General features: G+C 30.3%; 1 protein-coding gene across 1 annotated transcript in view; it reads right to left on the bottom strand.

Annotated features, from left to right (window-relative positions):
• Positions 1 to 1,043: 1,043 nt before the first annotated feature.
• Positions 1,044 to 27,290, bottom strand: part of LOC139521351 (ATP-dependent RNA helicase DHX58-like) — a 34,117-nt gene continuing 7,870 nt past the window's right edge. Inside the window, exons 5-17 of the mRNA XM_071314829.1 lie at positions 24,310 to 24,350; positions 22,679 to 22,805; positions 17,666 to 17,833; positions 15,846 to 16,013; positions 14,393 to 14,481; positions 13,657 to 13,905; positions 12,819 to 12,981; positions 8,048 to 8,146; positions 6,405 to 6,574; positions 5,606 to 5,747; positions 4,278 to 4,520; positions 3,404 to 3,571; positions 1,044 to 2,139 (exon numbers count right to left, since the gene is read on the bottom strand). Coding sequence (XP_071170930.1) covers positions 1,520 to 2,139; positions 3,404 to 3,571; positions 4,278 to 4,520; positions 5,606 to 5,747; positions 6,405 to 6,574; positions 8,048 to 8,146; positions 12,819 to 12,981; positions 13,657 to 13,905; positions 14,393 to 14,481; positions 15,846 to 16,013; positions 17,666 to 17,833; positions 22,679 to 22,805; positions 24,310 to 24,350 — 2,447 coding nt within the window. The 3' untranslated portion in view covers positions 1,044 to 1,519. The remainder of the gene's footprint in view (positions 2,140 to 3,403; positions 3,572 to 4,277; positions 4,521 to 5,605; positions 5,748 to 6,404; positions 6,575 to 8,047; positions 8,147 to 12,818; positions 12,982 to 13,656; positions 13,906 to 14,392; positions 14,482 to 15,845; positions 16,014 to 17,665; positions 17,834 to 22,678; positions 22,806 to 24,309; positions 24,351 to 27,290) is intronic.

The following is a 27,290-nucleotide window of genomic DNA, read 5'->3' on the forward strand; positions in this document are numbered from 1 at the left end:
AGTGCTTCCATAAGTCGAAGACGAACTGACAAAGTCACAGAGGTGGGGATCTCAGGTGATAAAGAAGGTTGAGTAGATACTGCTTCTCGTGCTGCTGATGTAAGACACACATATGGTGTCAAATTCGAGCAAAAAAAGACATAATTGTGGTTGGGACAATTGGAATATATCCGCGTATCTGTGAAACAAATATTCTTATGGTTATCCAACTTGAGACGGAATCGGTTAAAATTCAAAGGGACCACAACTTTACAGCTTGAACTATTGTTATAATAGGTATCTAGTAAACAGCAAATAATTCATAGAAAGGGCAAGCTTTGGAAAATCGTATCAACTGTTATGTATACTCATTATGCAGGTGCAGCGAGAATGCACTACATAGAAATGGAAAGTTGGAAACTAAAATCATCTCTTTTGTTGTAAAGTTTATTTGCCCCAAATGACCCTTTGTGTGACGTTCTAGATGATAGTGAAGATGTGAAGTAAACAGAAGTTGTCCTGTTTGAACTGGTACACATTAGTCATGTTATAGCTTGCTGTTCGGTGTGAGTCAAGGCTCCGAGTTAAAGGCTGTGCTTTTACCATAATTATTTACCTTTTACATATTGACTTTGATGGAGTGTTGCCTCTTTGGAACTTATCGCATATTTTCTTATTTCTATATAAAGTAAGAATATAAACCAGAATTGATACTCCCCTAATAACAGACCAGTATACTGTTGACCTTGCAACTCTCAAATCAGAACACCTAGCAGTCACTTTTGGAATTTGATCAAAGGGAGCATAGCATAGAAAAAACAACATCGTCTGTAAAACTAGATATAAAAATCAACAAAAACCCAAATCACAAATCTTAAATGAAATCAAGTGTTCTAAAACCATCAGCATAAGAAGATCAAATCAGATTAATAAAAAAAAAATATCTTTTATTATTTTAAGGGCATATAACACTGTATTGTTATTTAAGGTTTATACATACAACTTTAGCCTTATAGGCAGAATTGCAATAAGCTATACTGTGGTTAGAAAAAATGTAAAAACAATTTTACTATTATATAATTTATTTATTTTTCTTAACAAATCACTTTGTGACATAACAAAAATATTCTTCTACATTACAACATCAATCTAATACATTTAATGATTCATGCTATTGACTTAATTCTTAATTGCTGCTAAAGATGAAAATATGCATAGAATAAGGCTAATAAACATGTAACAATGAAATCTTTGGAATGATTATTTTTACAAAAATGATGTTATGAGAACAAAATGAGAATTAGGGGTGCTAAAAATCAAATCTAATTTGTACTTTATTACTATTTTTTTATTTCCTTTAAATCATGTATTTGATTCAAAGCAATCAATAACACTAACTGGGCCAGATATTCTAGGATTTTTTTAAAACCTATACTGGGTGGCTTCCACCAAGACCATGAGGGCTGATCGCTAAAAGATGATCAGTTTTTGTTTGAAGCATCATAAAAATGTGAACATGCACAAATTGTATGATGTAAAGCTATGACACTTCTGGTGTTGTCAACTTTGGGAAAATTATTGCCAAATCTTTGTGATTAATTTCATCAATAATATATGGAACAAATTTCCAGTTTTTGTATTTTCTTAGTTTATCACCTTCCTTACATAAAAATGCATCAATCTTTAAAAGAGGCACTTCTAAATCGTGTATTAAAAATGTTTTCCCCAGCTTTTGTGGGCATTTTTTACAATAAATAATGGATTTTCTAATCATCTGATTTATTTTTTCTTCTTTAATATCCTCCTTTTTGACTCTATCTAAAAATTCCCTCTCAGCGGCCACATGATGATTTTGTTTATAAAGTTTTATATTGTCTCCATTTATCTCAGTTTCTTTGCATGTTGCACATACAAGCTTGAAGAAGCCTCTCTTTTTCTGACTCTGTAATTCTCTCAGTTTTCTTTCTTGCTCTTCCTGGTGTTGTAAGTCATTTTTTTGCTCTGTTAATATCATTTTCCTTATTTCCTCTTTTCCTTTCTGTTTCAATTCATCAAGTGCTCTATGCATTACAGCAGCTTTCTCCATACTGACAAGGTCCCTTCTTAGAACAGATTGATCGCTTATATAAATAGCCTGACCTCCTGCTTTCCTCGTACGACCTATAAAAGTATGAATGTCATCCTTAACCATTCATTTTAAGTATTGCAAATAACATTTCAAACAGTTTAAAAAAAATAATTGAACTTGTTTTAACGATCAAATTCATCTTATGTGTTTATGTATTTAGTGTTTACTTTCAATAAAGTCTACAACTGTCCTTGTAAATATGAAATTGTAAGAGTCTTTTAATATTAATATTAAATATACATATTTTCTTTGAAATTGTATACCATGAATCAACATCTATTCAAGAAAATAATAGTTCAAGTTTAAACAGACAATAATCACTTTTTTAATTTTTAATTTTATATAAGTAAACAAATTGACAAAGCTATGGCAAATCAAAGTACTGAAGTACTGATCGAATTTGGCGTCGGTATAGACGAAATAGTTACGATTGTCATACTTGGGTAAGCCTGCTACGGATGATTCCGACAACAAAATTAGGCGTGTTATACACTATTGTGTAGAAAAATCCATTTAGATTTACGGCATAACCAGTTTTAGTGGGATTGACAACCGAGAAATAGGCATATAACGGAATTTCGTGACAGGCTGACATTTAAAAAAAAAATGCAAGTTAAGTACCTTATGTTATATTAAGGTATATAGGAAAAAAAATTCTGAGACAAGTACCTGTACCTATATATACATATTTCTCACGACAAAACATTTTCATATTATCTATTTATGTTCTTAAAAAATATTTTCATGAGTATTCATTGGAGAAATGAATTGAAAACAAGCGATTAGGAATGCTATTTTGCAATCGATAATATTCGTGTATTTATACGAAATACGTAAGTTTATCAGTCAAAAGCGCAAAAGAAATTTCTGCGGCAACATAACACCCGTTTGACCTCTGAAGGTAATAATAAAATTAACGGTACCAATTTTCCTGCACCAGATGCGCATTTCGACAATACATGTCTCTTCAGTGATGCTCGTGGCCAAAATATTTGAAATCCAAAGCTTATATAAAAGATGAGGAGCTATAATCCAAAAGGTCCAAAAAGTATAGCCAAATCCGTGAAAGGAATCAGAGCTTTGCATGAGGGAGATACATTCCTTAATTTATAATAATTTCTATCATTTTGTAACAGTAAAGGAAACATTCGATGTAAAAATGACTTGTAATGTCAAACTATTTATAACTGTTATATACATGTGGTAGTAATCAAATTCCAAAATGTCTTCTATTTCATGCAAGCTACTTTTAATGTTAAAATTTTTTTATACTATTATAACAATTCATTGAATAACCTCTCATTTGTATAATGCTGATTTCATTTCCTGAGTAATTATACTTCATAACACTATTACACTCTGGAACATCAATGCCCTCACTTCCAACTGAAGTGGCAACCAATAACTTTATCTTGTGGCTTCTAAAGTCTTCCAATAACTCCTTCTTCTCATTTTCAGACAGCCCTAAAATTAGTTTCTTGTTATCAATTACAATATCTCAAATCATGCTCATATATTATTTTTACAGTTATGACATATGAATTATTAAACCATCCCTGGAATCTTTTTGATAATAGATGTATTGCTTTACTACAGCATAATGCTGTAAACTTCAAACAATCTATGTTTAATTGTAAATATCAACAGTGTTTGATGCAATGCAGGCAAGTTTTCAGTTAAGCAATATATTAATAGGTTGCATGTGTGGATCATGACAAAATCACTTATTCTTGGTTTAAGAGAAACTTGAATATTCAGTTTTCTTAGATATGTAAAGTCACATGAAGTATTGGTCAATTTCATTGAAAAATAAATGTTCTTGAAGTGATGGACAGAGTGATGATGTGTTCAGATCGTTAGACATGATTCATAGATATCAAATTATCTACGAAATTGCAAAGTGTAACTTTCAATTTTAACAAAATGAAATTTGTTTTAGTTCAAAATAAACAAATTTCAATAGGGATTGTGACTGGTCCTTGTATTCACTTTTTTTTTAAAAATATTGTATTTGAAATTGATCTGATTTTTTTTTATAAATATATAGAAGCTATTAATGCATTGATTAATTGCATACCATTAGATTTAATAATACGCAATTTATTTTGATTAAAACTGATATATAGGTTTGTAGTATTGCAACAAATCTTTTATTGTTTATCCAACTTACCATCACTTGTTTCAGAAGATTTGGAGCCAATGAATGGTTTAACAGGTATATCTATTCCCTCTAGTTTTTCATTAAGATATTCTGCTAGGGACTTCGCAGTTGCCCTGGTCTGAACAAATATCATTCCAAGTGAATCTTTTCCTGATTCAGTGGTACAGTAGAGCTCTTGAAGTTTTTCCTCAATAAGACGTAGGTTTGGATTCGGTCTGATACTTTTTTGATTCTCAAATTTCTGTATAAGATCTAAAAATGTAGGATATTCAATACAAATTGATTTCATATTGATTTTGAAAACATCACAGTAACATAGCAAAACTAAGGTTTATCATTGTTTGTAGTTATATTATTTCTATTAGGGAAAATCTATTTGAAAATTCAACGTCTTCTATTAAAATTGGCTCTAAATTGACTTCTTCTGATGGAATTTTCTTATATACAAAACCATATTTAGGACAACATATGTTTCTTAATCTTTGTCTTAATTTTTTTAGAAACCTATAAATACAATCTGCCTTTTATTGCACTTTTGTTTTTGCTTTTCTTTAATCACATCCCCCCTCGAAGTTGCGCTGTGCAGTTTAACTTAGTCCTAACAAGAGGTCTCATGGCTAAAGTCAATGTATATTAATTAAAAAGCTATGAGCGAATAAGAGTTTGAAAATAAATCTATTCAATAGGGGTACAATCTGAAGATTTTGATTTCTTTCTCAGTAAAATCCAGATACACTTGCTTTAAATTTTTCTCCATCTTTAAAAGATTTCAAGATAAAAAAAACTGTGAAATCACTAAAAATGAACATTTCCTAAATGGGTTGTCAGAAATTAAACAAATTCCATGGTAGATAGACCTTTAACTTTTTGCTATAACTGCTTTAGGTTTTGAGATATGAGATAACACTTTTTTCTCTTTACCATCAGAAGTTATCTTTTTTTTATGCATAAGATTTAAAGATACAATTTTTAAATTAAATTATATAAAGAAAATTAAGGACATGATAGTTTAGTTCAAACAGTATCATTAATGAATTATTTAAAGAAGGAAGTAGTACAGTGTTACATGAAATTCAATATGGAATTTGGAAACAAGTTTGGAAAAACTTTAATAAAAAAGGAATTTTTGGGTAGCATTTAAACTAGTAGTTTCAGAGAAGATTTACAAAAACTTATGATGACAGACAGACAGACAACAACTACCGATACCAAATGATGAATATTGGCCAGATGTGCTAAAAAATTTACAAATCTTTTAAGATTTAAAACATGACCTTTAAATAGAGAGACATTATTGATGATCATTCACTAGTAAGAAAAGTAAAAGTTTGTGTTACCTTTTCCAAAATTGAGCAGTTTTCTCTCTATAGGTATCAATTCATCTGGCTGCTGATTCTCCTCAACGTATTTTCTTTTCAGAAACTGGACAACATGTTCAACATTCATCAGATAATTTATATCTAGGGCTTCATGGAGTATCTGAAAAAAGTATGTTTAACTTTCAACAAGACCAATAATAATGAGACTAGACCTGTTTAATTGTTTGCAATTGATTGAGATAAAATGTATATTGGAATATATCTCATAATTACCAGAACAAATATTGAAATCTTTACTTTATCAAAGCATGTGAAGAAAAGTTTGACACACAATTTCCTTGCACAATATGTGTTATAAATTTTCACACTATCAGCCAACAGAAAATGGTTACACAGCAGATTTTAAAATTGCATACTCACTACTACTCAACATTGTCAAGCTGCAAACTAAATATTAAATCACTCCCTTTTATGGGAGCCATGACAAATTTGACAAAATCTTTCTTGTACAATCAGTGTTTGACAAACGTTTTCTTTCTTTCGGACGTCAAAAGGATAGAGTCACGCCCTTGCTAGACCTGCTTACGCCTTTGACAACTCGAGTAATACTAAGTTTGTTTTATTTTTTACAAAAATTTGTTGTTTATTTTATAGTAAAAATAATATTGCTCATACTATACAAATAAAACATAATGCACATTGGGAACAAGTATTCTATTGTCACATAGTTGCAGGGGGCATAAATGCAAACTACTGTTATTTTAATTCACTGTAGATAAAGTAAAATTATTTGAGAACTCAATGTAGAAATGCTTACACCGAGGTGGATAAGACAGCATATCATTTCTCGTCCAGTGTCCTGTGGCAGTGTTGTGTCACACATAATCTGATTCCTCAGTTTAATGATTGATTCGAGATATGTCTTGGAGAGGAATTCTCCCCCTGGCAAATTTTGACGGGTATCCAATATGTTCAATACTCCTTTTCCTATATTATATAAAACCAATCAATGATTTTTAAGTGAGTAGATCTGTTCTCCCGTTTAGTTGAACAACTTATTTCTAATAAGTGTATTTCAAATCAAATAAATTAGTTAATATTTTTAGCATTACTTAAGATTTACCTATAGCAATCTATTAATCTTAAAAGGCTTATCACATCCTGATTTTAAAAAAAGCCTTATTTTTAACAGTAATCAATCTAGCAATACATCACATGGCTTTTATTTAAAATAGTTTAAAATATAACTATTCATAAATTGAGAATGGAAATGGGGAATGTGTCAAAGAGACAACAACCAAACCAAAAGAGAAGAAAATAGTCCAAGTCCACCAATGGTTCTTAAACACAACGAAAAAAATTACACAACCGGTTTTCAGCGGGCTTCAGCTGGCCCCTAAACAAAAATGTGTACTATTTCAATGAAAGTAGACGTCATTCTAAACTACAAAACATATAAATGAACTAAAATTGAAATAAAACATACAAGACTAACAAAGGACAGAGGCTCCTGACTTGGGACAGGCTTAAAAATACGGCGAGTAAAACGTTTTGTGAGATCTCAGTCATGCCCCTATACCTTTAGCCAATGTAGAATTAAAAAAACACATTGTACTACGCATCATAGTAAAACTCAGCTTAAAAGAAGTCATAGTCCGATGTCAGATTAGGAAACAGAAGAAATTAAGCAAAATGGTAATGATACATAAATTGACAAAGGACTCCAAGCAGACTTACTAACATGCCAGAGCTCAATTAAACTAATTAAAAAATTATGTTTTCAGCATAAAAAATCGATCACAAGCACTAATGTTATGGGTTCAGTATCATGTATTATTATACAGTTATTAACACTTAAGTTATGGTCCTACATCTTCTATTTATATGTTGGCATTGTACAACGTTATGCTCTTGTCAGCATCACTTATGATGTCTTTTCACTTAATCCGTTCGAGGTAAGCTTCTCACCATATTAGTCAAATGAACGTGGTTATTTAGTAGTTGATTTTTTTTTATTTTAATTAGTTTTTAGCATCTGTAAGTATTCTTATATCGTTACTTAGTGGTTTTTTTTTATGTGTTCGCGTTTTAGGGATCTGATGAATAAAACACTTTCCAACTTATTTGTTGTTTGTTCTCATGTTGTGTTGTTATGTACACCATTGGCACAGGGAAAGTTGACTATTCTCAAACATTTTAAACCACCCACATTCTTTAAGTCAGGAATCTGCAATTCAGTGATTGCCGTTGATTTCTGTTTGTCACATTTATTAGTATACATTAGGCCATTGGTTTTCTCTTTGAAATTTGCTCACATTTTGTCATCACAAATCCTTTTATAGCTTACTTAACAATATAACATAATGATACAAGTATTTAAAATAAATAACTGACATAATCTGTATCAATTTCATATATCTATAGAAAGAAGCAACTGATAAAACATATAATATATATCACCTTTCATAGTTCCTTCATATAGTATCTCTACTTTTTTCATTTCTTCTTCAATGATTGTTCTACAAGGGTCATCATAATAAACTTCCATTCTTACATACTCTAATAAAATAGAATTAAATGACAAAATTAGTGATTTGTTATGAGGAGGTAACAAGGATTTACTATCAGAGACCTTAGTCATACTAATCTTGAAATATTTCCTCTCTTAATTTTGGTGGCCGAGTGGTCTAAGTACAAATGTAATATCACTAGCCTGTCAATGCTGAGGTTGTGAGTTCAAATCCTGCACGTACAGGTGTTCCCGATACAATCTTTATTGACTAGGATTGTCAGTATACCTATAGAAGGTAGGTGGTTCTCTTCGGATTCCTTCAGCAATTAAAACTGACCGCCACAAAAAAGCACAAAAGTGTTCAAAATGGCGGAAAACACCTATTAATCAATACATTTCTTTTCTTATTCATTGTTTTATGAATTGTTTAAATCACTGGAACTAAGTATTAACAGTTCTGTAGTTGCCACCGTCAATTGGCGATTTGAAACTCACAAATGAAGTAGCGGAGACAGTAAACGAAAAGCGATAATCAAATAAAAACGGACGATGACAACTCATCAACTAAATATGCACAGATACAGATTTGCTCTCAGACAAAGGTGAGTGCGACAGAGTGTTTGTGTTTAAAAGTATGTATTACATTTTGATGTTTGTTTTCATAAATGTAATATATTTTGATGTTTGTGTTGATAAACATAATATCTTTTAATGTTTGTGTTGATAAATTTAATATCTGTTTGATGATAAAAACAAAAAGAGAGTAGGTATTTGTGTCCATTTTTTGGCCTCAAAAATAAAGTTTTCAAAACTATTTCAAATTTTTACATAAAAAAATACAATCAAGACATTATAATCAAGAAATGTAAATAACATACAAAGGATTTTAATGTAATGATTTGATGAACAAAGAAAACTTCTGAATTCAGACACAATTTGCCATAGATCTGTATTTCTTTTGAAGAAGCATCATACACAGTCAAGAAATATCAAAATAATTTAGAAAAACATGATTTCGCTCAGTATACAGATGTTTCTGGCATGTGCACATACATTTCCAATAAAAAATTAACAGAGGAAAATATAAGAATTTGTAAATGATTATAAATGTCTTCAGCATTTGTTGCCATAGTAACATGATATCTGTGAATCATGTTTTTATTTGCAAAACAACTTGTACGTAAAATGTCAGATAGTTAGAAAATTTAAGAATATGCATGGTAATTTTTTAATATGCATTATTATGTAGCCAAAATAATGGCCTTAAAGCCCCTCTAATGCTAATAACTTTTTCAAGAAACATATGGTTGACAAATGTCTCTTTTTATGTGCTATCACTTCAATAAATCAACTTCTATTGTTGGGACTGTAAAAACGCAGTGAATGAAGTAATTCAAAAAGGTGAAAACAGAGACATATAATACAAGAGATTCACAACTCGGCGATTTAACGTAACTTCTCGCGGCCACTAGGAAATCCTAGTGTGATTTTAAAAAAAGTATTCATAGTACTCGAAGTTATGATAAATGTTTAAAATAACATCATAAACTGTTACGAAAAAGATCTGCTTTCAGTGTTAACATTATCATAATCAAATTATGTAACAATATAAATTGGGTTCCTATCTAGTTACTTTATTTTAATTTATTTGTTTATAACTGATTTAAGTTTTGTGTTATTGATATAGGATAATTAACAGTTGATAAATTGTATCACAAAGTATTTACCCTCCCAGAGTCAAGACTGTTTCAAAAAGTAACATTCCCGAAATAGAAAATTAAATAATATATCTTAAAAATAGTTTTGATTTATTTGTTTATTTATCGTTTATCATGATCGGCTTAGCCATAAACATTTGATTAATCATTGTGCTTATTGTTAATTGGGCTGGCATTGAGTTAATTTTAGAATTTTCGGTCAGTGTATGTTTTCTAAATGTGTTTTTGACAGTTTCATTATAGGTTTGCATTGAGTTGTGTTTTCTTTAATTACTAGTAGATATACTTTGCATTGAGTTGTGTTTTCTTTAATTACTAGTAGATATACTTCTAGAAGAATACTCTGATAACGAACTCTTTGTTGATAGCGAATATGACGAATGCATAAGTGAGAGATGCATCTATACATGTATATGTGTATCTTCTGTGCAACTAAAATCTGAAAAATTAACGTGGGTTTTATGGTCACACACAAAAGCAACATTGAAGATACTACTTAAAAAGTATTATATATCTCGGATTGGGTGTAGACACAGTCATATAATACAATTGTATATATGTCTTTGGCGTAGGAAAATATTTTATAACCTTATTTCCACGGGCTAATAATTTTTTTTCCCTTGACTGTGGAAAGGGAATGGCAGTTTTAAAGTAAGATTATTTAAGGTGGTAACAAAATCTTTAATTATCTCGTATATTTGTGTAGATTGGTAAAGTAACTGACACCAGTTTAATTCCTTTTACAGTTTCCAGATACATATCCTCACTACGGTTTAATTCCAGAAAATATTTGTCTTCATATAAATATGGTTCATGTTGTGAATGAGAAGCGTAGTCTGAAACGATAACAGATAAATTCAGCTCATTCATAATATGACGATCAGCAGTAAAAGGTTTCCTTTTTGCATGAAAATTTTATTTCTTTTGTTAATTAAATTACTGCCTTTCTTCAAATTACTGGCTTCCCAAAAATTAAAAAAAAACACCAAATAACTACAGATCGAATAGCACAAAATAAACAACCTTGCCCTATACAGGATGAACAATGCATAGGTTGCCCAACAAAATGCATGCTATAAATTTCGTAAAGCACAACAATTAAGGACTGAATTAAAGAAATTTGTCCATGAACAATTTCAATATTTAGCCAGTTTAAAATAAAAAAAAATAAAAAAAAAAAATATCTAATTTGATTTCTGTCTGATAATCTCAATTACACTTTGAAAAGACCAATGAAAACTATTCTGGAGTAATATAACTCCATCAAAATTTCCAAATTTTCGAATTTTACGAAACAGATTGAAGTACTAGCATAACTGGCTTTATGTATCAATAACACAATAATAGTCACCTGTGTTGATATTTTTTAGAAATAAAATAGGGTGTAAAAGTTTACGGAAGTGGTCTTATTTTCACGACAAAAATATTTGGAGTAATATAACAAGATAAAATTGTATATTTATTCGCATATTTCCAAGTTTTATGAGAAAGAATGGTAGTACCAGCATAATAAGAAAATACTAGTCACTTTTGTTGATATTTAAAAAAAAAAAATTACTATTGGATCAAATTTTACGAAATTAGTCTTATTTTTACGACATAACACTTGGAAGCATTATAGCCTTGTACTATTAAATATTTATTCACATATTTCTAAGTTTTATAAAACAAATTGGGAGATTATATAAGTTCTACGGCAAAAGGAGGTGAAGTACAGTCATTGGACAGCATTGAGTTCCCACTCAAAAAATGTCCTATCTTTTCAAATAAAATCAATATTTTCCCAAAAAATATTACCAATTAACTGCATGATTGATTTATATGAAATATATACCATAAGATGTAGAAATGTCTGAAGTTTTATTGTTTATTTGATGATGATACTATTCATGCTCATTTTAGTTTTCTGACAAGTTGAACTCAAAGAAAAATATTTCGTGAAAAGTTTGCTATGTATTCTAATCAAATTAAAATCGTAAAACTTTTCATTTGTGTTTAACCCATCAGATAATGACCACGAACCTCGCAAAAATTATAACCAAAAATCAATTTAACTTCAGACATTTCTACATCTTTTGGTATCTACTTTATAAAAATCGCTTATACAGTTACTGAGTAATATTTGTTTGAAAAATATCGATTTTGATTGAAATGATAGGACATTTGTTGAGTGGGAACTCACTTTTGTCCAATGACTGTAGAATATACCAAGTTTTGAATTTGTTTGTCTTTGATTACACTCGTTATTTCAACACATTATATTAGTAGTCCATTTTCATATTACCGACTTTTGACACGTAATGTTTTTTCGACTGGTTACCTCCCCTATGGGAGGACAACCTGGTACTCGGTCAAGCAAGAGCAACGTAACTAAGTAAATTCAAGATTTAAATCGGTACAATTTTGAGGGAAAGTTAACTGTTTAAATGCTTTCTTTACATGTCTAAATCATCGGAAAAAAGTAAATTTTCCCCAAAATTGCAGCGATCGTATACTGATTTTTCTTTTGTTTGTTTGCACGTAATTGACCGAGTACCAGGACGTCCTACCACAGAGTAGGGAACCGATTGAATAAGTGTAGAACCGGAAGTTAAAAGTCTACTACATGTTGTTAGAATTGTATTTTTCGTATCTTTTGAATATACAAGTACTTACATGCTTAAGTTGTGAAATGTATCGGCGTTATCGATTTGAAAAATTGATAGGCAAAGAATCTTCTGCACAACAATGGTTGATTTCCACATCATGCCAATCAAAAGAAATCGGTTTTCCGGTAGCCGATACATTTCATTTGCTGTTACTTAGATTCTACTAGAGTCTTGTATTATATGTCTCTGGTGGAAATGGCATGGCTACATAAAAACTGCAGTTTCTTGACATATTTTCAGGTGGTTACTCATAAAAGCTTAATCATATAGAGCATAAAACATGTCTATGACTAATGCAGGTCTGAAAATAGATTAGATTCCACTCATAACTTTTTATCTTTTACATAAAGTACCTTCTGTGGGAATTGCCACACATTTCTTCATTTCTTCTTTATTTTCCTCCACTGTGGAGATTTCATGCACATCTAAGTTACTGAAGATTTTGATCATATGAGTTATGGCACCATCTTCTGTGGTAGCTGCCCCAACTCCTATAGATGCGGTCAATCCAACAATCTTAATTAGACACAAAATATTATCTTTAACTGTAACAACTCTTACTTCTAGAGGGCCAGTTAATGTCAAAATTCAAGTATACTTTAACATTATTGGTTAAAAAAAAGTCTGCGAGAAATACTCTTTTTACATGGAAAGGATTCATCATAGACTTGGTTTCTAACTCCTCTTATTTAACTGTAAAATCAGAAACTATTGCGGGGTTTTGATTAAAGCAAATAACGGGACTGGATGAGTATCCAAATTAAAAAGAGATCACATTCTGAGATCTGACACATATATCTGTATGCAAAATCACAATAATTAATTTCACATTTTTGTCCATTTTTCAGACATCATATTGAAATGCGTGCACTTTGTTTCTGAGTTGATAGTATCAAGTTTAAAAGGTTCACTAATGTGCCAATTATGACAAGTTACTGTAATTGTCTAGCACCAATCTTGTTTTCTATATATTCAAAATTTTCAGTCCCTTGTCAAATAATAGTATATAAAATCATCATAGATACCAGGATACAGTTTTGTATTTACGCCAGACGCGTGTTTCGTCTACACAAGACTCATCATTCATGGTCTTTGAAAATCGGCAAAATATGAAATACTTGTAACACTGGCTGTATAATGAATCAAATTGAAAATCAAGTTATTGTACATGATATTACTGCAAACACTTACCTGTGGTAAAGGAATATCATCACAATTATGCTTAATTTTTAAATATTTTCTCATTAGGTTGTTGTAGGGTTCCCCTTTAGTTGTGTGATGGCACTCATCTAAGATCAAAAGTGTGAATTGTGGTATTCTTGTATCTCCTTTTTCTATGTTGTTAATAAGAATTTGTGGGGTGAAGAAAAAAACATCATTCATTTCCATCAGTTTCTTCAGAGGAATAGTTGACTTTTCATTTTTGTTTATAATATAAACCTGTAAAAATATAGAAGTCAAGAGTTTAAAACAAGTACCATATGTTGTTAAAACCCGCAAACATATTTAGGAATTGTGTTGTGCAAGGTAAATTTACAATAAACGCTGATTCGTTACAACAGTTTTCTGCTCAATATATTAAATACTACAGTGAATTGACATGTTTTGGAAACAGTACAAATGAAAGACTGTTTCATTTTTGTTATCAATTTTAATACTTTCCTGCTGATATATCATAAATGCATCACACAACTTGACAACATTTTATAGATATTCAAGACACTTGTAAGCAAATATTTTACCTTTAATCGAGTTTTAAATCCATTGCCTTCCAAGAATGGCTGAAATTGATGTATTCAAAGTGCATTGTTTCTATAACTCCATCGGTCCTTTGAAACCCTCGTTATATTCAAATTCATTGCAATTTTTTTTTATCTTAAATTAATTGATTGTTTTTAGATTTTCAGATAAAATACTATTAACTTGCCCTTTTGTCTGCAAGATGATGTTTAAATAATGTATACTGCTGTAATACTAATGGATTGGTTCTGGCCATAAATGCAACTTTTGGTGATTCTGTAACAGACAAGATTTAAATCAGTGTCATATGTGTACAGTTTTTACAAATGAAAAGCCTTAAATTTACCATTTAATATCACTTTAAAAATAATAAAAAATTCTAAAAGAATACGAGGCGCTCCCGAGTCTCTATCACTCTTAAGTGAAAGAATGCGAGTCTGCTAATCGAAATCTTTAAATGCACAAACTAATTATTTATTGTTTTACATTTTTAATCTTGCTGCAAAAGCATAATCATTAAAAAATGACAAAATCTTCCAAAAAACAGTTAACATTTGTTTTCAGTTTTGCAAGGCCATGTGTCTCAACTGCTATTGCTGTTGATAGAGTTAATGTTTTTATTTTGATAAACAAGCATTATGTAATTTATCTGTAAAATATGGGAAACATTTTTGTAAATCAATCTTTTGCTTTCAGATCTTCTCTTTATCTCGTAATCATAAAAAAAAAGCTTCAGTCAAAGTTCCATTTAATTCTATCAAGTTTCAACAAAGTTATTGATCTCTTAAAAAATAATCCAAAGTTATATCTAAAGGTTGACTGCAAAAATAGTGTTTTTGTCAGTAAATAAAAAATACAAAAATTCCTTTTTTTCGCTCTGTTTATTTGTCTTTTTGTAGTAAAAGTTCCAATTTCTAAATTTTATACAATTCCAGTAAGGTCTGACAAAGTTATTGATGCTTTGAAAAATTACAACACAGACTACACCTAAATGTTAACACCACCAATGACAATAGAATTTGAAATTATATGCCACACTATCGAAACAAAATGTTGCAAGTTCGACAAAAATCAATTATATTTTTTCTCAATTTATAGTTGCCATTTTGACATTGTTTTACATATTGTTTTAATGTTGTGTTTTAAATCAAATTTATGTGTTCAGTGTATATTTACTTGTTCTGTTAGTATTTCCTTTTTTTTATCGAATTAAAGCCATTTCAATAGATATTTCGTAGTGTAACTTTTTATGATGCAATGATTTACTACTGTTTCAGATTAGGGTGAAGGTTGGCGCCTCTTAAAACCCGCTGCATTTGTTTGCACCTGTCTTAAGTCAAGACCTGTTGTTCAGTGGTTTGTCGTTTGTTGATACGGTTCATTTGTGTTTTTCGTTTCTCGATTTTTATATAGATTAGACAGTTAGTTCACCTGTATGAATGGTTTTTACCATCCACATTTAGGGCACTTTATAGCTTGCTGTTCGGTGTGAGCCAAGGCTCCATTATGAAGACTGTACTTTAACCTTTAATGGTTTACATTTTACAAATTGTGACTTGGATGGAGAGTTGTCACATTGGCACTCGTATCACATCTTCTTGTATCTATTTCAACTGATCTAACTGACAATTTTACACTACCTTTACTGTTTAGATGTTCCTGTACTATATGCAGAGCCACCCATGTTTTACCAGAACCAGTATCAGCACATATCACAGTGTTTTTACCAGTCAAAGCTTTCTCAGCTAATTCAAGTTGATAATCGCGTAACTTAATCTCCTTTGGCTGAGAAAATATTTTTTCAGAAACTGAAAAAAATATATATACAAATGCACCACTTTGTTTTATTGAATATAGAGAAACATTATATTATAAGTCACAACAGTTAATTTTAATTTACATATACAATTAAGTTAAAGTCAATACAATTGTCTTATAAAATAAAAGAGAAATACCTGATATGATCTTTATTCTGTATGATAATATAAGGAGTAAATACGATAAAATGAACACTTCATCATAGCATTTTCTCACGGGAAGTCTGACTTTAAGTAAAAGTCGGGGAGTTTAGGATTTTTAAAGATTGGAAAGGTAAAATTTTGTTCGAAGTTGTGTATATAGTTCATATAGCTTTTCTAATATCTGATGTAATTGCTAGATTATATGCCTATATCTATACAGTCAGATTCACATTGTGATATTCCAACGTCTTCATTTAAACCAAAGGTATTATACTTTGTTGGACACCAAAATTCGTAGATAGAGAAACTCATGAAAAACATGAAAATTGGTACTCAACGAATTTAATTATTTTCACAGTATTTCGACTAATAATTGTTTAATGTTTTTTTCATCAGAATCAATACATCAGTCAAGATTGACGAAAATAAGGTATCATTTCCCAATAAAAGAACACATTCCATTTATAGATTGAAATACATCAAGTCCATGACCATTTATACTTAGTAAGGGGGCTCGCGGGTATAAATCATTTTTTTTTAATATAGGATTTCGCTATATTTTTCTATAAATGAACTTTATCTTAATAGAAAAATGAAATAAAAAAATGGGGTCACCGTTCATTAAAGCTCAAAATCTGCCTCCGAAAGAAGCATATATATTTTTGTTATTGTCCTTTTTTTCTGTTGAACTAATAGGAGAAATAGAGGTAATATCGAAATAAAATAAGAACTAAATTACAGAAATCGCTTAAATTTTACAATTATTTAGTAAATGTACAGCTTATTTGAAAACAATAATAAACAATATAGGTCACCGATGAGTTATAAAAAGATATTTCAATTTTAATGCCCAAAAATGGCAGTTTTGCACCAAAGGGAGATAATTTGAAACTTTTCCAATGATATAAACATTATAAAGGTCATCTGTGGCCAAACTGAATCGATTTGTTTGGGTGATTTTTGTACCATATCATAAGGTAATAACTAATAGTGTAATAAATAAAATTTGTAATGAAAAAACAAATGTTTATTTTTTTGCTGAAATTTTTATACCCGCGAGCCTCCTAAAGTAAAATAAGGAAAACAACTTGTAAATTTTAAATATACATTTCCTTTATGATAATAATAAAAAAAAGTTTCAGGCAGAGCTTCATTAAATTATATCGAATTATGACAAAGTAATTGATTCCTTAAGAAAGTTAACCCCAAACTGTATCTAATAGTTTACTGCAAACAATGTCTTTTATCAGTAGAATATGAAAAATGCAAAGAACGAATATTTCAATTTTTTCTCTGAATACAGTCTTTTGGTCATAACAAACAAATATCAAAGCTTCTACAATTCTAAGACAAAGATAATCATTTTTTAAAACCTTTAACACACAGACTGAACTTAAAGGTTGATGCCACCAAGGACAACTGTTTTTTTTTTCGTAACAAATTGTTATAAGCTAGACAAAAAAGTATGATGATTGATCCAACTGACAATGTAAAACTACCTTTACTGTTTAAATGTTTTTGTACTGAATGTAGAGCCACCTTGGGTTTTCCAGAACCAGTATCAGCATATGTCCCAGTGTTTTCACCAGTCAAAGCTTTATTTTCCAATTCAAGTTGAAAATTACATAACATGACCTCTTTTGGCTTAGAAAACTCTTTTTCAGAAACTAAAAAAGAAAACTATATAAATGCACCTCCTTTTTTACATTGTCAGCACATAGTTATGTTGTATAATATGCCACAAAAGGTAATTTTATTATATATATATATATATATAATAAGTTAAAGTCAATACAATTTAGTCATTTCGCCAAATGAACATTGTTACCTCTCATCAGATAAACTCTAAATGCTTTAGTGTTTGAGATATAAGTCAAAAACTGCATTTTACCACTATGTTATATTTTTAGCTATAGCGCCCATCTTTTTTGACGAAAAATAAAACACAGACTTTATTCTAGATACCCTAATGATCGTTCACTTTAAGTTTGGTTGGAATTGGTTCAGTAGTTTCAGAGGAGAAGATTTTTAAAGTTTGAAAACATGATAAACAAATTGTATAAAATTGTCCCTAAAGGCCAATAACTCCATATGGGGTCAATTGACAGTTTTGGTCATTAATCTTATTTGTAGATCTTACTTTGCTGACATTTTTGCTGTTTATCTTTATCATTAATTGTATTCAGGATAATTACCCAAAACTGCAAAATTTCCTTAAAATTACAAATTTAGTGACAGCAATCAAACAATGGGTTATTTGATTAATCTGAAAATTTCAGGGCTGATAGAAACTCACATAATGATCACTTTTACCTCATATCAGATTTGCTCTGTAGATGCTTTGTTTTTTGAGACATAAGCCAAAAACTGCATTTTACCCCTATGTTCTATTTTTAGCCATGGTGGCTAAACTGACGAAACTAAAAACAAAACACAAACTTTATTCTAGATACCCTAATGATCATTCAGATAAAGTTTAGTTGGAATTGGTTCAGTAGTTTGAGGAGAAGATGTTTGAAATTGTTTACACCAGACAGAAGACGACGGACGACGACAGACGACGACGACAGACGCCAAGTGATGGCTAACGTTCCGGTGAGCTAAAAAAGAATGTCAAATATGTTTTTTTCCGTATGAATACATTAGGAGTAAATATGATAGAATGAACACTTCATCATAACATATTCACACCAGAAGTCTGACTTTCAACGACATTAATTAATTTTTCATGAGAATAAAAAGGTTTAACGTCGGGGAGGTTTTTTTTAAAGATTAGATAGGTAAAATCTTGTCTGACTTGTATATATTTTATTGTTTGTTTGCTGATATTCGATGTATTCGGTAGTTTGTATGCCCTTATACATGCAGTCAGGCCAACATGGTGATCTTTCTATGTCTTCATTCGACCAACAGTTGTAATACTTCTCTAAACATCTTGATTATTGGAGCGAAACATGAAAGACAAGAAAATTGGTACCCTACGATTAAATGTACTTTAAAAGTATCGGGACTGAAAAAATCAATTTGTTTTAATGTTTTGTTTCATTAGACTCAAAACATCAGCCGAATTGGCGAGAACAAGAAAATTTCTGTTAAAAAATTGAAGAAAAACCATTCTGTTAAGTATTGTGATATTTTGTTTAACAAAAGGATTAAAAATTGAAAATTTAAAAAAAATGGTTAATTTAATTTTATTATCCCAATGTAGTCAATCAGATATAATGTTCAAGGTTTCATCACAGTTTTAGAGTTTAAAAAGTCATTGCATAAAATTTGTTACTGCTGTTGAAAAGAATAAAAATCATTTACTTTCTCCTTGACAACATATGTATAAAAAAGATGTGGACTGATTGCCAATGAGACTCTCCACAAGCGACCAAATGACACAGACATTAACAACCATGTACTTTTCGGCGATAAAGTGTATCGACAAGTAGTATGTATTCATATGGGCATTAACTGCGCCCATTTAATAGCAGATTTATTCCTGTATTGATATAAATCTCAGTTTATGACAAAATAAAGGCATAAGCAGTATACTGGTATTCAAAAGTCAAAAATCATTTGAGAGAAAACAAATCCGTGTTACAAACTAAAACCGAGGGAAATACTTCAACTACAAGAGGAAATGAACAAAACAACAAAAAACAAACAACAATGCAAAATACATAGAAACCCACTATTAAGTAACAACTGCCATATACCTAACTTGGTACAGGACATTTCAAGGGAAAAAAAAACGGTGGGAAGAACATGGTTTTGTGGCTAGCCAAACCTTGCACTATATTGCAATGTTAAATATATAGTTAAAATGACAACATTACATGACAGCAATACAGTTAATAAATACAAACACACTCAGGACATGGAAATGCCTAAATAATATAATAGTACATTTCGACATGTTCATCACAGAATAACAACGAATACATAAAATAAAATATGACAATACACAAAAACAGCATACTATAAACAGGGAAATTTTCACGGCAGTTGCATTTTCGCTATTTTCACAGTAAGAATTGAAACGCGAAAATAAAACGACCTTGAATCTTTCAAGGAAATCCAAGCACAAACAGGAAGACAATACGTGATGGTTTGTCAATTGGATATGTAGGTTTCCAATTGAATAGATCAGTTTTAAAGACGACATATTTATACCGCTAAACATAACTTTATTTTCAAAGAAAAGACAATGTTAGAAATCAAAATATTATCTCATGTAGCAAGTGTATCTCAAGTGGACATTACGGATATTGCTAATTAAACAACTATTGTTGCATTGATGTAAATGACACCTGTCAATCAGTTTTAAAATGATTACCCTTTATATTACTTAACAGATCAATCAGATAAAAAGATTTACTAATAAGCAGTAATTCTAACAGCATTTAATTCACTCAAATAAGGTCATATCATTATATTTATTGTGAATATGTTTTTACAAGAAAACAAAATATTTGAAGCAGACCAATATATTTAATCTAAACAGACAATAAAATGCTTCGCTGAGCGCAGCCTGAATACGACCGCAGAGGTCGAACCCTGAACAGTTGGGTCAAATTTGGACAGAGTATTCGAGCTTGATACTGTCTGAATTTGGATTGTGATAAAATTTTTGACATAATATAGGTTTCTGACACAAAATAAATGTGGTCAAAGATCTATCAAATCTATTACGCAATACTGTGCAATTGAAAATTTCTTCTTGAAACTTTTCAAAAATTTTATTTTTGGAAAAATATGAAACCCCTTAAAAATTTGGGAACCTCCACCAACTTTGTGAATCCCCCTTTGGAAAAATACCCTCAAACTCAATCCCAGCCTTTCTGTTGAAGTATGGAACCGTGTACAATTTTAGAGAGATCCATACACTTATACACACGTTATTGTCTGGAAACTAGATAAATGCTTGTTTTGGCCCCGTTTTTGTCCCTTATTCCTGTCTGTTTTGGACAATTATCCCCAAACTCAATCCCAGCATTCCCTTTATGATATGGAACCTTGTGGTACAATGTCAGAGGGGTCCATACACTTATTAATTTAGGGATTTCTTTACAATAAATTACTAAAAACCTCTTTCATAGATTCAAATATTTGATTAGTAAATTTGTTTGTAACTGTTTGTAACTGTAGAAAACTTAAAAATGGTAATTCACATCCTAAATTTAACTATGATAATATTGTACTGATATTGTACTAAAAGCGCGGAAATAACATGTGATCCGTGAAAACTTATCGAACCTTTAAACGAACTTATGTTTTTTTTTTTTTTTTTTTTTTTTTTTTTTTTTTTTTTTTTTTTTTTTAAATTATTCATACTTTATTGAAAACTTTCACATTTGTTAGTTTGATACAGAAAGTACCGGTACCTTATCCCGGCCTCGTTAAACATTAGATTGTATATTTAGAAAAATTGTTAGTAATTGTTAGTACTCAAAATTACAAAATATATATACAGTATATTATTGTGTATCAATTATTTCAATATTGATCAATAAAGTGAGAATTTTATTTAAGAGAGAATGTGAGAAGAGAAGAGAAGAGAAAATAATAAATAATTAAAACACAAATACAAAACAAAAAACAAAAAATAAAAACTAGAGAAAAAAAAATAATAACGAACTTATTAGTAAAGGTTATCGTATCAATGTTGTAATAAGATCTTTGAATATAGTTTACATTGGCACAAATATCGATTTTGTCATCAGCAATTTGAAACATTTTTTTTTCTTTAAAGAGATTCACTCCTAACTATCCTGCCTGTCCTTACTTTAATTTTTGGCATTTCACAAGTCATGTCTCCTTTAACTGTCCATGGCGTTAATATACTAAATCCATGGGATGTGTTAAAGTCGATTTTAGTCTTTGATGCATGATTCTTTAATTATTAATGTTGGGCTTTTAACTAGATTTCAGTAACTGCAAGTATTCTCAAATCGTACTTTCGTTTAATTTGACCCGTTGATACTATTTGTTATGCTTTTTTTTGTGTTATATATCTCGTCTCTTTAGTTTGAATATATGCCACCTTTGATAATTGTTTGGTGTGACTAAAAAAGTCACTTTTGTCCTCGTTGTATGAAAAACAAAATTATTTATTTTGTAAAACATATTTCTGTTCTCCATTTATACTCTATACCTTACAACAAAATTATTTTCTTTTACCTGTGTACATTATTCTATTTGGTCGCATTTTTTTCAATGATGAGGTTGTCTTTTTGATCACAAAGGATAATGTTCTATAGCATAATTGTGCTTATTGCAATAAACGTCTTTATCTTATCTTATCTTGTCTTTATGAAATTGTTTAAGACTTTTGGTGTCCTTTATAGCTTGCTGTTTGGTGTCAGCCAAAGTTCCGTGTAGAAAACCGTACTTTGACATATAATGGTTCACTATTACAAATTGTGACTTGGATGGAGAGTGTTTGCATTGGCACTCATACCACATCTTCTTATATCTAACTATTGATAATTTAAAAAAACCAGATTGCAATGATGGATTGCTACCTTCTTTCATATATTTTTCTTCCCCATAATCAGGTTCAGGTTTATCTCCACCTTCAGCGAGACCTATCGCGCTCAATTGTTCTGATAGTCCCTCTTCATCAGTATTGTGCTGTACTGGTGTCACAACCTATTAGACAATAACAAGTACTTTCTTTTGTTTTTTTACAACTATCGTTTTCTTCTAGTGTTGATTCAAATGATGAAATCATCTTTAGTAAAGCTTTTAATGAAGACAAGGAACAAATAGCAATTTCATACTACAATATTAGATTTAGTTTTCTTTAATCAAATCAGGTTTCTGTTTTACTAATTGTTCATAAAAAGAATTGAGTCAAAATGATGAGCTAATTTCCTAATGCTTGTAGATAAAAAGTGTGTTTTGGTTTGCTTGTTTTGCTTGTATAAATGTTTGATCAAGCATTGTTATTAAGATTGACATCTGTATACATTATATTTAAATGTTATTGGACAAAATCCTGCCTATCTTTTGACTGCAGATGTCATTCTTAAGTATAATGCTTGAATTGACATTTGTAAATGTCTGTACCAACTGAGTAATCATTTACTTTTGTTGTTAGTATCAGTTTCCGTCCATTGGTTAGTGTCTAGTTGATTTCAAAAAGCATCCGCTATGATTCATGCTTCGGCAATCAGTTGTGTGTTCTGATTTCCTGTTAGGCTGTGTGATACTGAAGGTGTTATGTTCAAATTGTTTTTTTAAATTTTCTACATGTTTGTTTTACATCAATTGACAAAAAATACACATTAACCTCTTAAAATCACTCAATATTAACATGACACTTATGCGGTCTATTTGTGAGCTACCATTATACAATAAACCACCTTTACAATCTACAGAAGGCTTCTTAAAGATAGCAATAAAATAAAACCAGGTTGGCAAATCTTTTTATAATTTTTCTATATAGGCACTACTCCTTGTAAGTTTAACAAGATTTTACAATACAAAATACTACTGAAATTCAAGTATAAACAAAGTTAGTCAGTGAATCGTGAAATATAAGTCAAACTAGTCCATTTTTACATTGAAACTTAGGGTGATATTTATACTTAAGTGCCTCAAACTAGTTCAGATCAATTTTTATTTCTATTGTGAACAAAAATCAATGATGTATGAAAAGTATGTCTTGTTGTCATTCTCTGCAATTACTATAATATATCAGATGAGATTAACCTAACCCTTTGATGCTTAAGTTTTGATGAAATGAAATTTTAAACATTAACATAAATGATCACAAAGCAAAAAAGTCATTGTAACCTACTAAAGACATGAAACACAAATCATTTATAAAATACAAATCCAAGCCAAAACAAAGTTTCCTCTCTGTTGTTGTTTGGTAGAAATCGAAACATACAGAGAATATGCACTTACGAGAAAGACATGTTCTAAGTGTTGTTGGGGTTAGTGTTGCTCAGTCAAAAGTTTTCTATGCTGTGTTTTGTGGACTGTTGGGTTTTTTTTTTTGCTCATTGTTTTTGTTTTTTTTTGCTCATTGTTTGTTTTTTTGCCATCGCATTGTCAGTATTGTCAATATGTTTTTGACCTTTGGGATCTTTCCATTCTCTTTCATATAATATACCACTATATAAATTGGAATAAGATAAACACATACCCTTTTTACAGCTGTTGGGTCATCAGAGATTCTAGTATGAACTGAAAAATAAATTAATGAGATATTAAGAAAAGCATATAACTTTCATGAAAATAATCTTCGTGATGTTAGAGGGTTGTGAACTTGACCGTGCCCTTCTTATAAGGAAATAATTATATTGATATGAACTGCAATTAATATTTTAACTTTTTATGGTCCCTACAGTATACCCAATGATAGATATTTTCAACAATGACTGCATTTATCTTGAAAAAAAAACATTCTCTTGTAAACAGTAAATTAGAATAATACTGAATTCCCAAGAAAATTCAAAAAGGAAAGTGCCTAATCAAATTGAAAAATCAAAAGCTCAAACACATCAAACGAATGGATAACAACTGTCATATTTCTTACATGGTACAGACATTTTATTATGTAGAATCAATAAAATAAACCAATTTAATCTAGATTTTCATGACAAAATAAATAAAAATCCACCAGAACTTCCTACACTAAATTTTACATTATGGGCCATGATTTTATAATACAACATAATACTTTTCATAATGAGCTAAATGAACAATTGGATGACTTCTCCTTTCCTATTGTAAATTTTCATATCTTTGATGCTAAAATTGCATCGGATATTCTTTTGAAATATACATATTTAAACTATGAAAATTAACACATAATACAGCCACATTTCAGGTTTCATTGATTTTAAGTCTTAACTTTTTTAAACCATTTTACAACTGGAAACCAGAAATAATAAACCTAAATATTTTACTAAATTTAATATTAATAGATGTAAAGGAATTTATTGCGGAAATACAATGATACTCAAAGCATGGAAGTATTAGGCCGTGTTCACATTGACCTAAATTTGGTGTTGTGTTAGTGTAACTCACACGTAAACTAAACACAATTGCGTTCCATTGAAAAAACTCAATGTTTACATGTAGTTTAAATCATGTTTTACCTACACACAGTCGATAGTCAATGTAGGCCTTGTGTAGGTTAAGTGTACACAAAACTAGGCATTTAGGACATTAGTTTTATCGTGTATATATTTAAGGAGGAAACTATTTTTGAGTAAAATTGATATTTTTGATAATTATAAGTTGTCTCCTTTACAGATTTTTTTTGTTAAAAAAAATTAACGTACTTTATTAATCCCTAATCAAGACTCAAAGCAGCATCATTGCCGAACCCATAAGGCAGCAACCAATTGATTTTCGGGGGAGGGGGGGCTATTATAGAGTATAAAACATAAAGGCAAGGGGGGTGGGGTGGTGAGCTATGGATTTTGTTTTGGAAACTAAAAAAGTTTCCAGTTTTTGGCCCTGAAAAAAATTTGTTTGTTTTACCCTCATCTGCCACTATATATAATGCTAAAATTGATTTCGACTTCTCACCAAAATTTGTCCTGAAAAAAATCAATAGCTCACGCCCCCCTCCCCCACCACAAAAAATGGAGTAAATAATTGTTGCCTAATTCATTTGAAAAGGTCTTCCCGAATTGACTTGACGTACACAGAAATATTCGCCACTGGTCATTACTCAAAAAACGATTCACGAATAAATGCATGACTAAAACAAGTGTGAGGTAAATGATATGTTTGTCTAGTATCTCAGATCCATTAAATAACACGTAAAATAAATATAAAAAAAAAGCTACCCTATTCCTTTACCAGATACTCCTTGGAGAAGAAATACCATTTGAAACGAACAGAAAAGATAAAAATGTAGTGATCCCTAATATCTCAATCCTTTTTTTTCGGCTGTAAGCACGCTGTTGCAGCTAACGTTTTCTAATGCGTTATCGAGACTTCTCTTGTATATTCAAACTACTGCAAATTATAAAAATGGCTTTCTTAAAGTAGCAACCACTAAACTTAAAAAAAGGGGGAGAGTTATTTTTTTTTTTATCTGAGTCAGATTTTTTTTCGCGCGTACGTTTTTATTCCTTTTTTTTCGATGCTGGTTATCAAATACTTTTTTTTCAATATTTAACACTATAATTTATGGGGACACTCTTGATTCAGAACATTTTTTTTTATCATCTGTATGACCATTTTTTTTTATCAAATTGGAGATCGGAATATTTCCATTCCCATCCTCCGCCCCCCCTTTTGAAGTCAATTGGTTGTTCCCTTACCGCTAGAAAAAATTTCCAAAAATTTTGAATTCAGTTCTACGTAATGAACATTTAAATGACATATAGTTTACAAGTGGGAACAAATCTTATGTACAGGTAGCTAAACAAGGTGTATAGATGTGAACAAATGTAATGTGAAACCAGTGTACACTACACTAAACTTATTGTAAACATGTTTACTCTACACGGCGTTTGGTGTGAACACGGCCTTATATTGACAGGAACTCCAAAAGCGGACTTCAAACGTTTATTCTGCGATGCCGCAAAATCGTTAAGTATTTGATAATTAACTCGACATGTCTTATGGATACATGGGTTCCGATCAAATTTTTTGAACCCCGTGAATGATCGTAATTACGGAACATACCGAAATAACCGGATGTGTACTAAATTGTCAAGGAAATGACATTTACTGGGTGAATGACAAATATGTCAGTTTTACGGGTTTTGCTGCTAAAAGCAAATAAAAAGAAAAGAAAAGAAATCCCCACGACTGTTTTCATCAAATAAAAAAACATACAAAAAAAAACATAAACAGTTATAGTAGAAATTAATATAAAATGTTAATTGATGCACCAAAACAAAACCTATATAGTCAGTTAAGTCAAGGAACCTTAAATGGGCTATGTCACAGATTTTGCTAAAAATTCAATACAACCTTAACTCCTTGAAAAATTTGAAAATAAAAAAACACCGCATTTTTCTAATTTTTATATCTGAAATTTTACTGATTATTTTTTTCAAAATTGGTTAACTTTGGATACAAAGCCCTTACAATTGACGACAATTCTTCTTAAAATTTCTAGTTAAATCATAGAATCATCAAATTTCTGACAACTAGTTT

The sequence above is a fragment of the Mytilus edulis genome, chromosome 4 (genome assembly GCF_963676685.1).
Source record: "Mytilus edulis chromosome 4, xbMytEdul2.2, whole genome shotgun sequence".
Lineage (NCBI taxonomy): Eukaryota > Metazoa > Mollusca > Bivalvia > Mytilida > Mytilidae > Mytilus > Mytilus edulis.